This window comes from Salvelinus alpinus, chromosome 20 (assembly GCF_045679555.1).
Source record: "Salvelinus alpinus chromosome 20, SLU_Salpinus.1, whole genome shotgun sequence".
Lineage (NCBI taxonomy): Eukaryota > Metazoa > Chordata > Actinopteri > Salmoniformes > Salmonidae > Salvelinus > Salvelinus alpinus.
Genome location: NC_092105.1, coordinates 31075186 through 31092407, shown reverse-complemented (window position 1 = coordinate 31092407; position 17222 = coordinate 31075186). Strand labels below are relative to the sequence as shown.

General features: G+C 41.2%; 1 protein-coding gene across 1 annotated transcript in view; it reads left to right on the top strand.

Annotated features, from left to right (window-relative positions):
- The window catches only part of LOC139546650 (low-density lipoprotein receptor-related protein 1B-like), a 462326-nt gene that overhangs the window by 309901 nt on the left and 135203 nt on the right, over positions 1-17222 (top strand). The window contains exons 30-32 of the mRNA XM_071355272.1: positions 159-333; positions 722-816; positions 2240-2389. Of these exons, the coding sequence (XP_071211373.1) occupies positions 159-333; positions 722-816; positions 2240-2389 (420 nt within the window). The remainder of the gene's footprint in view (positions 1-158; positions 334-721; positions 817-2239; positions 2390-17222) is intronic.

Below are 17222 nucleotides of genomic sequence, written 5' to 3'. Positions count from 1 at the left end.
TATTTTTCAAGTAATGTTTTATACCAATGTTTTATCGTACTGTTTGCTGTCCCAAGGTCTGCAGATGAATCTGTCTAACTCATGACCCCTGTTACTCCATGTAAAACACATTGTTGGATGCTGGATTGACAGCCTCCCTCTCTTTGTTTTCCCCTCAGATATACTAAACTGCCGTGGGCTGGCTTTAGATTGGCTCTCTAGGAACTTGTACTGGCTCAGCTCAGAGAATGACGAGTCTCAAATCAATGTCGCCCGCCTGGATGGGTCCCTGAAGACATCTGTCATTCATGGGATTGATAAACCAAGGTGCCTTGTCGTGCACCCCGCCAAGGGGTAAGTAGATTAAACACCACAGCATCTGTGTACTTCATCATTATCTTCCGGGACTCAACATCAACAAGGTATTAGGAAATCTTAATTTTGTTTAAACAAAAACAAAAACCTTCCAAGGTAGATATGACACTTTGACATGTTTTTATAACAGTGAATTCCCATGCTTCTCTCGTGAAAATAAAACTTGTTCATAGAATTTTTAGCATTATTCAGTGTAAATATATAGATTGTATGCAATTTAGTTGCACAGTATCAACATTAATAACGTGAGCAGCTCACGAACTACAACTAAATTGAACAAATTCATTAAGAACTAGGAACTTATTGTAAAGTAGAACTGTAAAAATGTAATGTGCAATGTCTATGTAATTATATTCTTTCACATTAGGAAAATCTACTGGACAGATGGCAACACAATAAACATAGCCAACATGGATGGGAGCAACAGCAAGGTCCTTCACCAGAACCAACGGGAACCAGTCGGTCAGTTGAACATTATAGCTCTGTTTGTTCAGACTGCGGAACACTACTGCCTGTTCCACACTCTATGATTCCAACATTCTATATCATGGGACAGATTCAGAGGAGCAGTCCAACAACATGCTGGCAGTATCTACCCTGTCCACTGTATGGTGTACATTTTAGGACATCCCTACGAGGAGGCCAGGGCTACTTTGTATGTCATAGGGTGTAGGGATGTCCTAAAATGTACACCATTCAGTTAATGTCTCCTCATAATGAGCACTAGGTGAATTTGTTTGTGTATTTCCAAAGATACAAAGATAGCATCTTTCCAAATGGTAGAGGTTGAAATCATTTGGTACACTTGAACTAACTGAAAACCTCTTCTGCTGCCATACACAGTTGTTCAACCTGAACTTCTACCGTATACTCAGATGATACAAGCTTCAGTGCACAATTGTTCATCTGCAGGTTCACGCCTCAAGCAGCATGTTCTTACAGCACAAACAGACCTGCAAGGTCAAGTCTTCACTTTCTCAGATAAACACAGTACCGTTGTCTTCACTGTGTCTGTCGGGTAGTCTTGGTATGCCCTGTCAGATATATAAATTGCCAGCGTGCCATATACATCACATGACTTCATTGATGATGATGGGCTAGACCTGGGGACGTTGGTAAATGAATGATGTGTTGTGAATGGGAATACAGGCGCACGCACACAGACACACACACAAACACACACCATGGGAGACAGAGCTGTCCACAAACACAATTGAAGTAGCCCCCAGTTGCCACCATCAATAGTGCCATTCTGTCAAATCTCATCATGTCTGCTAGAGAATGGATTTAAAAAGGAAGGAGTCACTCTCTGGTCAAATGATTTATAATGTCAAATGGAGGTCATAGAGATATCACAGGCAGGCTGCGACGAATCCTTCCAACAACCTCACACACATGCACACATGAAACATGCACACACACGCAGGCACTCACACAAACACACGTGCGCACACATGCACCCATGACACATGCACACACACAAGCAGGCACGGACACACTCGCAAACACACACACATGTGCACGCTCATACGTACACTCACTCCTATAGATGCAAACATAGTCCTACATCCATACTTTCACATATGAAGTCACATCCCAGGCTGCAAAAAAGATTGCAACAATCTCACACTCACCCCCACAGACACATATTATACAAACTGTACATTCAAACAACCATACTACCTCTAATACCAGATGCATCTTGCATATGTACATTTTACTGATTGCCATCATGTGGACCAAGTCATTAAATATTTGACATGTGATGATGCTATTGCAACCAGTGTTTCCCACTTGTGTGCTTTACCATATCTGACACAAAGATCTGACTTTAAAAAGATAATGCATTATATAGTCACTTGCCCCCTTTCATTCTTCTCCCCAGGTCTCTCTCTAGACTACACAGCCAACAAGCTGTACTGGATCAGCTCTGGTAATGGCACTATCAACAGGTGCAATGTGGACGGTAGTGGTCTGGAGGTGCTGGAGAGCATGAAGAGGGAGCTAACCAAAGCCTCGGCCCTGGCTGTTATGGGTGAGTTGTGGCTAGTTTAAAACGTAGTCAAAAAACTATTGACATAAAGAGTAGATGAATCTTCCCTCTGTTGTATTGTGAAACGTTTGGACTCAAAGGTCTTCATCAGGCTGGAATAGTGGAGCATGTCAGCCAGTGAATCAGATCCCCGTCATGGATTAAGGGAGAAAGTGGGGAGGCTTAGGGCCTAGGCCTGTACATGTTGCTAGTTAAGTGGCTCCTGGATAAAGCCATTTAACCAGTGTTGTGGTATGACTGTGACAGTTCTGCTTCACTCTGTGTGAAATTGTCTGGGCATTAGATAATTAAACCACTAGCTGGAGCTGCATGTTGATTGATGATAGATTTTTTTTGTAATGAAAATGGATGTGGATGCCCATAGTGGAGTGTTGTTGCTTTGTATCAGTGCTGGATCTAATATGTTGGACGTTATTACTGCGACATGGTGCTTCTTTTCAATAAGATGGCATTTCTTTCTCAATACTATTTGTTTTGTTGTGCCATTGCACCATACATAATACAAAGACTCACGCATGACTGAACTGATTCTAAAGCTTGGTCACACTTTAATGAAAAAGCCTATGTAGGTCACTGTCGAGTCTAAGGTGAAACATTTGCAAGGAGTTTGGAATCTGTGAATGAAACTTTTTCAATAAATAAATAGTGGGAATAGAAATACTGTGGAACTATAAAGTTATTATTCTCCATTATTTTTCCTCCACTGGCTACTAGTCAGCCATATGGTAGATCTTAAAACAAAGAGAGGAATGTTTGGCCTCAGAGGATTAAAAAAACATACATTCCAAACATCAAAGTATAGGTTGTTAATGTGATTGATTTAAGACCAGATGGAAAAGGAGAAGGAAGACCACAGTGTCTCATAAGACATTTCATTCAGCACACAGCATCTGGCTTCATAATTGCATTACTCTCACTACACCATTTTGGATTCAGGATACACATTTTAAATAACTACACGTCCTAACAGTTACAATCTGGACAATTGGGAGGAAACCTCTTGCTGTACAAAGACACATGTCTGTTTGCCAGGAGTGGTAATGAGAAGCAGTGGCAGAAGGTTGCTGTTTGAACTTGGTGTTGACGGTCAGAAGCGTGGTCAAAGGAAGATTCATTCTCCTTTGATGCACCTTATTTAGTGATCATAATGCAGTCCTTCCGCATTTCTCAGCAAACGAACAAGCGTGCCTCTCCCTCGCTGCAAGTTTAAAAATACTAATTACATGGTCAGAAAATAAGGAAACAACAATTGAAGTTCACTACTTTATACTGTCGGCTTAGAGTCCGGAGGTATTGAAGTTGGAATGAATGTGACAATGCATTTATCTATGCATAGTCACTTCACCCCCACCTACATGTATAAATTACCTCAACTAACCTGTACCCCCGCACACTGACTCGGTACCAGTGCCTCCTGTATATAGCCTCGCTATTGTTATTATATTGTGTTACTTTTTCTTTTTTTTTTACTTTACTTTATTTGGTAAATATTTTCTTAACTCTTCTTGAACTGCACTGTTGGTTAAGGGCTTGTAAGTAAGCATTTCACGGTAAGGTCTACACTTGTTGTATTCGGTGCATGTGACAAATAAAGTTTGATTTGATTTTGATTTACTTCATATACAGTACATTGAACACTTAAGTTTGCAACTTACGACCGTTTTTTTGTTTTACTTTATGGTGGAAGCACAGTAAAGTAAAAATGTTCTTGCTGTTAAAATGGTGACTTTATCGCATTCCACAAAATGAGCCGGAATGCAAGACGACAGCTTGAAAGCAGTAGAAGGTTACAGTAGAACAGTGGAATGATGTGTTCACAACAAGCCATCTATCATACTTAATGAAAGTTTGGTTGAATTGTGGAAATGATTTTAATTGCTTTGAGTGGCATATTTATATTCTGTCAAAGATGGAGAACAATTGTGCGGAGGTGTTATACTTACAAGTATTTATATTGGATATTGGAAAGGAAGTGTGTGTGTGCGTGTGTGGACGTGTTTAACTATACTTGTGGGGACCAGAAGTCAGAATAATTTGTATTTATTTATTTTTATTTCACCTTTATTTAACCAAGTAAGCTAGTTGAGAACAAGTCCTCATTTACAACTGCGACCTGGCCAAGATAAAGGAAAGCAGTGCGACACAAACAACAACACAGAGTTACACATGGAATCAACAAGCGTACAGTCAATAACACAATAGACAAAAAAAGAAAGTCTATATACAGTGTGTGCAAAACAACAATTTAGGAAATTAACACTGGTGATAATGAGCAGATGGTGATGTGCAAGTAGAAATAGTGGTGTGCAAAAGAGCAGAAAAGTAGATAAAAACAATATGGGGATGAGGTAGGTATATTGGGTGGGCTATTTACAGATGGGCTATGTACAGCTGCAGCGATCGGTTAGCTGTTCAGATAGCTGATGTTTAAAGTTAGTGAGGGAAATATAAGTCTCCAGCTTCAGCGATTTTTGCAATTCGTTCCAGTCATTGGCAGCAGAGAACTGGAAGGAAAGGCGGCCAAACGAGGTGTTGACTTTGGCGATGACCAGTGAGATATACCTGCTGGAGCGCTGCTAGTATACGAATAAAAATGTAATCAACTGGGGACATTTTGTTAGTACCCAACAGATCAAGTGCTATTTCTAGGGGCTTTAGGAAAGAGTGTGTATGTGAAACATGTTTGTAAAACTGTCACTACCCTCTGTTCATAACCCTTAGTTCATAACTCTTAGTTCATAATTCCAATTATCATAAAAATGTCAAGATATGATATTTATGAGCTTACTAATGAGAAGAGTGGCCAAACAGGTCAGACTAATGTTTTGCAATGCCGATACAAATGTAGACGCATGAAGAATACCTTACACATTAGCTTTGTGACTTTTCAAATTATAACCCATGACCATGGAATTGCAAATATTTTGTTTAAATATATTTTCCTGGCCAATTTCGTTCAAATTCCAACTCAACCCAAAATAACTAACAAATCGAACAGACACAACAGACACAGTCAAAATCAAACACAGTAGTGTCATATAAAGAGATCCAACCCATGATCAATAAAATAAATAAAAAATAAAGAGTAACTATTATTTAAGGTGTATGTCTTTTTATAGCTATGTCAGCCTAATGGAAATTTGCTTTGATATTGAAATAATGTTCAGTACTTAGGTGAGATTTTATCTGGAAACTATAAACATATCCTGCTGAGAATGTTTTTGCATCCATTACGTACAGTATAGGTTATTTACAGCTACATAATTGAAGAAAGGCTGTGATGTTCTTTCAAGAAAATGACATTGTGTCCAAATATGATCTGTTGATGACATTTCCTAGTGAAAAGCGTATTGACTTTTTTCCCAGTGAATCATCTTTACAGGTGAATGACAGATGTCTGCTCTTCAGCTGTAGTCCATGGTGTGGAATGAATGATTGAGATTGGTTTTATTCTCCAGCCAACTCTCAACTCCAAAGCTTTCATTTAAAAATCCATACCCAGTTTCCTCTTGGAAAGGACCCACATTTATTGAATGTAGAATAATCTGTTGTGATCTATAATAAAATTGACGCTGTGGTATCCATCAGGTTTAGTAATATTGTTTGCTTTTTCATATGTTCCTGATTATATACTGTACACCATCTGTTCCGAAGGGAAATTGCTTATTATATACTGTTAGTTTTATTTGCTTGCTAGTGTTATGGGCTTGTGTGTCTCAGTATGGAAAGACGTATATTCATATAATTGTTTTATATCAATCATTTAATTACTTTTATAGATAAAAAAATATATATATCCCAAAAATGTTAAATCGTCCTCCCGTGTGGCACACCGGCCTAAGTCACTGCATCGCAGTGCTAGCTGCGTCACTACAGATCCTGGTTCAATCCCAGGCTGTGTCGCCGCCTGCCTCGACCGGGAGACACAATTTGCCCAGCATCGCCCGGGTTACGTTGGGTTTGACCGGCCGGGTTGTCCTTGTCCCATCATGTCCCTCTAGCAAGTGGCGGGTGGCGGGTGCAGTGCACTCTGACACGGTCGCCAGGTGTACATTGTTTCCTCCGACGCATTGGCTGGCTTCCGAGTCAAACGAGAAGTGTGTCAAAGACGCAGTGTGGCTTGGCGGGGTCGTGTTTTGGAGGACGCACAGCTCTCGACCTTCGCCTCTCCCGAGTCAATACGGGACTTGCAGTGATGGAACAAGACTGTAACTACCAATTGGTTATCACAAAACTGGGGAGAAAAAGGGGTAAAAATATAAAATTTAAATAAAGAAGTTATATCAATAATTCCCCATAGAATTCAATGGAGAAACACATTTTATATTGATAATTTAAAAAATTCTATCAAATTAAATGTTTGATATCAATAATTATATTGGAAATGTCTAATATTTAGCATTATTAACATTTAAACCAGTCAGTTTCTAGTGCCTTGAACGTCATTGAAGAGGATGTTTGTCACGCCCTGGCCTTAGTATTCTTTGTTTTCTTAATTATTTTAGTTAGGTCAGGGTGTGACATGGGGAATGTATGTGTTTTTTGTAGTGTCTAGGGTGGTTGTAAGGTTTAGGGGGTTTATTAGAGTAGTTGGGTTTATGTTTAGTATAGTAGTCTAGCTGTGTCTATGGTTGAGTGTAGGTATCTAGGAAAGTCTATGGTTGCCTGAATTGGGTCTCAATTAGAGACAGCTGGTTATTGTTGTCTCTGATTGGGAGCCATATTTAAGGCAACCATAGGCTTTAGCTGTTTGTGGGGAATTGTCTATGTTGAACGTAAGTAGTTTGTGTGTGCACTTGCGTTTGTAGCTTCACGTTTGTTGTTTTTGTATAGTTTGTATAAGTGTTTCGTTTCATGTTCATCTTCGTCGTTATAATAAATGAAGATGGCTTATTTTCCACATGCTGCGTTTTGGTCCGTCTCTCCTCCACACGATTGTGACAATGTTGGAGAGAGTCTTTATATTTTGTGGCCTTAAAATTAAATGTAATTAAATTATTACATTCGATTTTTTTCCTACCGACGTACAGAAGCTACTCCATATTTCTAAAGTGAAAGAACAATCGTGGAAATGTTAACAAATTAATACTAATAAATCAACCAAAATGTCTTGTTTGCGTATTGTATGTCTTCACACCACATAGTTCAGAGGTGGTACCACAGGTCCCAGAGTGGTGTGGTGGAATTCTGGGGCCCATCATTTTTCCTGATCTGGTAACCTGACAAGTAAAAAAACTGGACCTTATATGGTATGACGGGAGTAATGTGTTGTAAAAACGTTTAATATGGGTTATGATGGGACCAGAGTTTTTCTAATCAGTTCGCATGCAGCAACCTTGTACTTGTTCATATGAATTATATGTGAAAAAATAACTAAGGGGATTCCTAGACACAGAGAAAGAAACATGATTGGAAAATGAAACTCACAGGGCTGAGCTTGCTTTATGCTGGTTTGCATTTGTGTAGTCCTGCCCTATGCATCTGTTGGCCTAATTAAAAGTTAACTCAGTCTGTCAGCTATTGTGTTTATTGATTAATTTCAGTTAATAATTTTAGATTTAAAAAGTCTAGGTTTGAATATAAATCAAATTTGATCCCATTCACATTTTCTCACAAACAAATGGGCTATAAATGCAGAGCGTTACCGCTTCGTTTACCCTGGACAGAGGGATAGAGCGGATGCAGCTGCTGTTAGTAGCCTACAGTTGATCAGACTGAAAAATAGTCACATTTCCATGCAGTACAGTATGTCAGATCACTAATGTTTAGGTGTATAGGCGGCTACATTTATGTATGAGTTGTTGCTTGTGTCTGGAGTGATGTGTTATCACGGTTGCTAAATAAATACCAGAGGAAAGTGGAGAGCGCACCTTCAGCGCACCTTCACCTTCAGCCGAGAGCTGCACAGTGACACGATCCTACCAGACGAGCTAAACTACTTCTATGCTTGCTTCGAGGTAAATAACACTGAAACATGCATGAGAGCACCAGCTGTTTCGGGAGACTGTGTGATCACTCTCTCCGCAGCCGATGTAAGACCTTTATTAAACAGGTCAACATTCACAAGGCCGCAGGGCCAGACGGATTACCAGAACGTGTACTGCGAGCATGCGCTGACCAACTAGCAAGTATCTTCACTGACATTTTCAATCTCTCCCTTTCCGAGTCTATAATACCAACATGTTTTAAGCAGACCACCATAGTGCCTGTGCCCAAGAACACTAAGGTAACCTGCCTAAATGACTACCGACCCGTAGCACTCACGTCTGTAGCCATGAAGTGCTTTGAAAGACTGGTCATGGCTCACATCAACACCATTATCCCAGAAATCCTAGACCCACTCCAATTTACATACTGCCCCAACAGATCCACAGATGATGCATTCTCTATTGCACTCCACACTGCCCTTTCCCACCTGTACAAATGGAACACCTACAGTGGGGAGAACAAGTATTTGATACACTGCCGATTTTGCAGGTTTTCCTACTTACAAAGCATGTAGAGGTCTGTAATTTTTATCATAGGTACACTTCAACTGTGAGAGGCGGAATCTAAAACAAAAATCCAGAAAATCACATTGTATGATTTTTAAGTAATTAATTTGCATTTTATTGCATGACATAAGTATTTGATCACCTACCAACCAGTAAGAATTCCGGCTCTCACAGACCTGTTAGTTTTACTTTAAGAAGCCCTCCTGTTCTCCACTCATTACCTGTATTAACTGCACCTGTTTGAACTCGTTACCTGTATAAAAGACACCTGTCCACACACTCAATCAAACAGACTCCAACCTCTCCACAATGGCCAAGACCAGAAAGCTGTGTAAGGACATCAGGGATAAAATTGTAGACCTGGACAAGGCTGGGATGGGCTACAGGACAATAGGCAAGCAGCTTGGTGAGAAGGCAACAACTGTTGGCGCAATTATTAGAAAATGGAAGAAGTTCAAGATGACGGTCAATCACCCTCGGTCTGGGGCTCCATGCAAGATCTCACCTCGTGGGGCATCAATGATCATGAGGAAGGTGAGGGATCAGCCCAGAACTACACGGCAGGACCTGGTCAATGACCTGAAGAGAGCTGGGACCACAGTCTCAAAGAAAACCATTAGTAACACATTACGCCGTCATGGATTAAAATACTGCAGCGCACGCAAGGTCCCCCTGCTCAAGCCAGCGCATGTCCAGGCCCGTCTGAAGTTTGCCAATGACCATCTGGATGATCCAGAGGAGGAATGGGTGAAGGTCATGTGGTCTGATGAGACAAAAATAGAGCTTTTTGGTCTAAACTCCACTCGCCGTGTTTGGAGGAAGAAGAAGGATGAGTACAGCCCCAAGAACACCATCCCAATCGTGAAGCATGGAGGTGGAAACATCATTCTTTGGGGATGCTTTTCTGCAAAGGGGACAGGACGACTGCACCGTATTGAGGGGAGGATGGATGGGGCCATGTATCGCGAGATCTTGGCCAACAACCTCCTTCCCTCAGTAAGAGCATTGAAGATGGGTCGTGGCTGGGTCTTCCAGCATGACAACGACCCGCAACACACAGCCAGGGCAACTAAGGAGTGGCTCCGTAAGAAGCATCTCAAGGTCCCGGAGTGGCCTAGCCAGTCTCCAGACCTGAACCCAATAGAAAATCTTTGGAGGGAGCTGAAAGTCCGTATTGCCCAGCGACAGCCCCGAAACCTGAAGGATCTGGAGAAGGTCTGTATGGAGGAGTGGGCCAAAATCCCTGCTGCAGTGTGTGCAAACCTGGTCAAGAACTACAGGAAACGTATGATCTCTGTAATTGCAAACAAAGGTTTCTGTACTAAATATTAAGTTCTGCTTTTCTGATGTATCAAATACTTATGTCATGCAATAAAATGCTAATTAATTACTTAAAAATCATACAATGTGATTTTCTGGATTTTTGTTTTAGATTCCGTCTCTCACAGTTGAAGTGTACCTATGATAAAAATGACAGACCTCTACATGCTTTGTAAGTAGGAAAACCTGAAAAATCGGCAGTGTAGCAAATACTTGTTCTCCCCACTGTATGTGAGAATGCTATTCATTGACTACAGCTCAGCATTCAACACCATAGTGCCCTCAAAGCTCATCAATAAGCTAAGAACCCTGGGACTAAACACCTCCCTCTGCAACTGGATCCTGGACTTCCTGACGGGACGCCCCTAGGTGGTGAGGGTAGGTAGCAACTCATTTGCCACGCTGATCCTCAACACCGGAGGCCCTCAGGGGTGCGTGCTCAGTCCCCTCCTTTACTCCTTGTTCCCCCACGACTGCATGGCCAGGAACGACTCCAATACCATCATTAAGTTTGCTGATGACACAACAGTGGTAGGTCTGATCACGGACAATGATGAGACAGCCTATAGGGAGGAGGTCAGAGACCTGGCCACGTGGTGCCAGGACAATAACCTTTCACTCAACGTGATCAAGACAAAGGAGATGATTGTGGACTATAGGAAAAGGTGGACTGAGCACACCCCCATTCTCATCGACGGGGCTGCAGTGGAGCAGGTTGAGAGCTTCAAGTTCCTTTATGTCCACATCACCAACAAACTAACATGGTTCAAGCACACCAAGACAGTCATGAAGAGGGCATGACAAAACCTATTCCCCCTCAGGAGACTGAAAAGATTTGGCATGGGTTCTCAGATCCTCAAAAGGTTCTATAGCTGCACCATCGAGAGCATCCTGACTGGTTGCATCACTGCCTGGTATGGCAACTGCTCAGTCTCCAATACGTCACTGGGGCCAAGCTTCCTGCCATCCAGGACCTCTATACCAGGATGTGTCAGACACCCCAGTCATAGACTGCTCTCTCTGCTACCGCACGGCAAGCGGTACTGGACTGCCAAGTCTAGGTCCAAGAGGCTTCTAAACAGCTTCTAGCCCCAAGCCATAAGACTCCTGAACAGCTACCCAGACTATTGCATTGCCCCCCCTCTCCCCTTCTTTTACACCGCTGCTACTCTGTTGTTATCATCTATGCATAGTCACTAACTCTACCTACATGTGCATATTACCTCAACTAACCGGTGCCCCCGCACATTGACTCTGTATTGGTACCCCCCTGTATATAGTCTCGCTCTTGTTATTTTTCTGCTGCTCTTTAATTACTTGTTATATTTATTTCTTATTCTCATCTGTATTTTTTTAAACTGCATTGTTGGTTAGGGGCTCGTAAATAAGCATTTCACTGTAAGGTCTACACCTGTTGTATTCGGCGCATGTGACTAATAACATTTTATTTGACATTGTGCCCATGGAGAATGATAGAGGCCTCTAGTGGCCAAAAGGCCATTTTAGCATGGGCAGCACCATTGAAGGCTTCCACCATTTTAATATAGTCAACTGGGTGGGACTTCCAACTTCATTGGCTGATCCCTCCTGATGACCCTGTTGGAGTCATGTCCAACCTGGTCAGCAGGAGGGATCAGCCAATCGTGAAGAAGAAAATGGATTACTTCAAAATAGAGATTGCTTCTACGGCGCTGCCCATGCTCTCACAGACACCATAATGGGAAGTTTATATGGTTGCTCTCGCTCTCATTCTCTATAGTTGTGACCGACCAATGCGACCAGCGTATTCCATGAATCTGATTGGTCAAAACATGCACTTTGCCCCTATTTTTAACCTCTACTTAACACCCATCCCGGATCCGGGAGCATCCTCATCAGTAAAAGCTGACTAGCATAGCCTAGCATAGCGCCACAAGTAAATAATAGCATATAAATATCATGAAATCACAAGTCCAATACAGCAAATGAAAGATAAACATCTTGTGAATCCAGCCATCATTTCCGATTTTTAAAATGTTTTACAGCGAAAACACAATATGTATTTCTATTAGCTAACCACAATAGCCAAAGACTCAACCGCATATTTTCACCATTTTTCTACCGCATAGGTAGCTATCACAAAACCGACCAAATAGAGATATAATTAGTCACTAACCAAGAAACAACTTCATCAGATGACAGTCTTATAACATGTTATACAATAAATGTATGTTTTGTGCGAAAATGTGCATATTTGAGGTATAAATCATAGTTTTACATTGCAGCTACCATCAAAAATATCACCAAAGCAGCCAGAATAATTACAGAGAGCAACGTGAAATACCTAAATACTCATCATAAAACATTTATGAAAAATACATGGTGTACAGCAAATGAAAGATAAACATCTTGTGAATCCAGCCAATATTTCTGACTTTTTAAGTGTTTTACAGCGAAAACACAATATAGCATTATATTAGCTTACCACAATAGCCAAACACACAACCGCATTTATTCACCGCATAGATAGCATTCGCAAAAACCAGCAAAAGATATAAAATTAATCACTAACCTTGACCAACTTCATCAGATGACAGTCTTATTATAACGATAGTCATTTTCTTCCTCCTCCTCGGACGAGGAGAGGCGAGACGGATCGGACCAATACGCAGAGTGGTTAGTTTCCATAGTGATTTAATATATAACAAAAACAATATGCGATACAAAATAACTACCGTGACAGTCCCATGTGGCGAAACACTGACACAAGAACAAACACCCACAAAACACACGTGAAACCCCGGCTGCCTAAGTATGATTCTCAATCAGGGACAACGATTGACAGCTGCCTCTGATTGAGAATCATACCAGGCCGAACACACAAAATCCCAACATAAAAATCACACATCGACAACCCACCCAACTCACGCCCTGACCATACTAAAAAAATACAATGACAAGGGAAAACACGTCAGGAACGTGACACTTATAACATCAGGTTATACAATACACTTATGTTTTGTTCGAAAATGTGCATATTTAGAGCTGCAAACCGTGGTTAAACATTGTGAATATGTAGATTTTTTCCAAAGTGGAAACAGCGCCCCCGTATTGACAAGAAGTTAACGCTTTGCTTCAATATATTTTATTCAACTAAATCAAAAGTGAGTAGAAAAGTGCTGTGGCAAATGCTGCCTCTCCACACGTTTTCTGGTGGCTCTGCCATAGTTATTTCTTGGTGGAAGCACCATTGGCAGCCATTACAAGTGTGAATTTTGAATAAGATGAGTAATGTGGTGGCAGCATCATGTTATGGGTATGCTTGTTACCGGCAGAGACTGGGGAGTATGTTAGGATAAAAATAAATTTGAAAGGAACTAAGGGGAGGTAAAAAGTTTGAGAAAAACCTGCAATGGTCTTCTGAAAACCTAACCCTGTGATTGAGTTTTATTTTTCAATGGAACAATTACACATTCTAATGCCAAAGACACACAGAATAGCTTTCCAAGAGGTGTTGAGTGTTCCTGAATGGTCTAGTAGTGTCAGTCCTGACCTAAATCTGCTTGAAAACCAGTGACAAGCATTTAATATTGTTGTCCATCAATGATTCCCAACCAAATTTACTGAGCTTGAGTAAATTTGATAAAAACAATGGATATGTTGCCCTTAGAGTTGCACAAGGTTACAATAATCTTATTCAAAATAATAGCTGCCAAAGGTGCGTCCACCAAGTGTTAACTCTGGGGTGTGAAGACATATAGTAATATGCTCAATAATGTTTTTTTTTAAATTAATTTGGAAAATGTTCTATAATTTTTCTTTCACTTAGAAAAATAGGTAAGTTGTGTAGATCCAATTTCCAATTTAATCAGTGTTTTTATTTAATTTTAAGGCAGCAAAATGTGACGACTGCGCAAGGCGTGTGTAGACTTTCACTAGCAACTGTATGTAGGAGCATGCAAATGTAATCCCACACCCATGAAGGTCATTTGTCATATACATTTTAATATAAAACATTTAATTATAGATATAAAAAATTTGAATTATTGAAATCAATAAATGTTTTGTTTCAGTATATATTTTTTTGAATAATTGATATAAAAAATGTAATTATTGCTATACAAAAATACAATGAATATACACTACCGGTCAAAAGCTTTAGAACACCAACTTATTCAAGGGTTTTTCTTGATTTTTACTATTTTATACATTGTAGAATAATAGTGAAGACATCAAAACTATGAAATAACACATGGAATCATGTAGTAAGCAAAAAAGTGTTAAACAAAAGTTAATTTGTGGAATTTCTTTCCTCCTTAATGTTAGAGCCAATCAGTTGTGTTGTGACAGAAGATAGCCCTATTTGTTAAAAGACCAAGTCCATATTATGGCAAGAACAGCTCAAATATGCAAAAAGAAATGACAGTCCATCATTACTTTAAGATCTGAAGGTCTGTCAATACGGGAAATTTCAAGATCCTTCGTGTGTAGCCAACGTGAGTAAAACATTTAAACGTGTTAACCTTCGCAAGGCTGCAGGCCCAGACGGCATCCCAGGCCGCGTCCTCAGAGCATGCACAGACCAGCTGGCTGGTGTGTTTACAGACATATTCAATCAATCCTTATCCCAGTCTGCTGTTCCCACATGCTTCAAGAGGGCCACCATTGTTCCTGTTCCCAAGAAAGCTAAGGTAACTGAGCTAAATGACTACCGCCCTGTAGCACTCACTTCCGTCATCATGAAGTGCTTTGAGAGACTAGTCAAGGACCATATCACCTCCACCCTACCTGACACCCTAGACCCACTCCAATTTGCTTACCGCTCCAATAAGTCCACAGACGACGCAATCGCCATCACACTGCACACTGCCCTAAACCATCTGGACTAGAGGAACACCTATGTAAAAATGCTGTTCATCGATTACAGCTCAGCATTTAACACAATAGTACCCTCCAAACTCGTCATTAAGCTCGAGAATCTGGGTCTGGACCCCGCCCTGTGGAACTGGGTCCTGGACTTCCTGATGGACCGCCCCCAGGTGGTGAAGGTAGGTAACAACATCTCCACCCCGCTGATCCTCAACACTGGGTCCCCACAAGGGTGCGTTCTCAGCCCTCTCCTGTACTCCCTGTTCACCGACGACTGCGTGGCCATGCACGCCTCCAACTCAATCATCAAGTTTGCAGACGACACTACGGTGGTAGGCTTGATTACCAACAACGACGAGACAGTCTACAGGGAGGAGGTGAGAGCCCTCGGAGTGTGGTGTCAGGAAAATAACCTCACACTCAATGTCAACAAAACAAAGGAGATGATCGTGGACTTGAGGGAGCAGCCCCCTATCTACATTGACGGGACAGTAGTGGAGAGGGTGGAAAATTTTAAGTTCCTCGGCGTACACATCACGGACAAACTGAAATGGTCCACCCACACAGACAGCGTTGTGAAGAAGGCGCAGCAGCGCCTCTTCAACCTCATGAGGCTGAAGAAATTAGGCTTGTCACCAAAAACACTCACAAACTTTTACAGATGCACAATCGAGAGCATCCTGTCGGGCTGTATCACCGCCTGGTACGGCAACTGCTCCGTCCATAACCGTAAGGCTCTCCAGAGGGTAGTGAGGTCTGCACAACGCATCACCGGGTGCAAACTACCTGCCCTCCAGGACACCTACATCACCCGATGTCACAGGAAGGTCAAAAAGATCATCAAGGACAACAACCATCCGAGCCACTGCCTGTTCACCCCACTATCATCCAGAAGGCGAGGTCAGTACAGTTGCATCAAAGCAGGGACCGGGAGACTAAAAAACAGCTTCTATCTCAAGGCCATCACACTGTTAAGCAGCCTTCACTAACATTGAGTGGCTGCTGCCAACATACTGACTCAACTCTAGCCACTTTAATAATGGAAAAATGGATGTAATCAATTTATCACTAGCCACTTTATATAATGCTTACATACCCTACATTACTCATCTCATATGTATATACTGTACGCTATACCATCTACTGCATCTTGCCATCTTGATGTAATTAAATGTATCACTAGCCACTTTAAACAATGCCACTTTATATCATGTTTTCTAACCCTACATTACTCATCTCATATGTATATACTGTACTCTATGCCATCTTGATGTAATGCCACTTTATATAATGTATTCATACCCTACATTACTCATCTCATATGTATATAATGTACTCTATACCATCTACTGCATCTTGCCATCTTGATGTAATGTATCACTAGCCACTTTAAACAATGCCACTTTATATAATGTTTTCATACCCTACATTACTCATCTCATATGTATATACTGTACTCTATACCATCTACTGCATCTTGCCAATGTCGTTCGGGCATCACTCATTCAAATATTTGTATGTACATATTCGTATTCATTCCTTTACACTTGTGTGTATAAGGTAGTTGTTGTGAAATTGTTAGGTTATATTACTTGTTAGATATTACTGCATGGTCGGAACTAGAAGCACAAGAATTTCGCTACACTCGCATTAACATCTGCTAACCATGTGTATGTGACAAATAAATTTGATTTGAAGTTTCTTCTTGTACAGTTGCAAAAACCGTCAAGCACTATGATGAAACTGGCTCTCATGAGTACCGCCACAGCAATGGAAGACCCAGAGTTACCTCTGCTGCAGAGGATAAGTTCATTCGAGTTACCAGCCTCAGATATTGCAGCCCAAATAAATGCTTCACAGAGTTCAAGTAACAGACCCATCTCAGCATCAACTGTTCAGAGGAGACTGCTTCAATCAGGCCTTCGTGGTTGAATTGCTGCAAAGAAACCACTACTAAAGGACACCAATAAGAAGAAGTGACTTGCTTGGGCCAAGAAACATGAGCAATGGACATTAGACCGGTGGAAATTTGTCCTTTGGTCTGATGAGTCCAAATTTGAGATATTTGGTTCCAACCGCCGTGTCTTTGTGAGACACGGTGTAGGTGAACGGATGATCTCCGCATGTGTATTTCCCACCGTAAAGCATGGAGG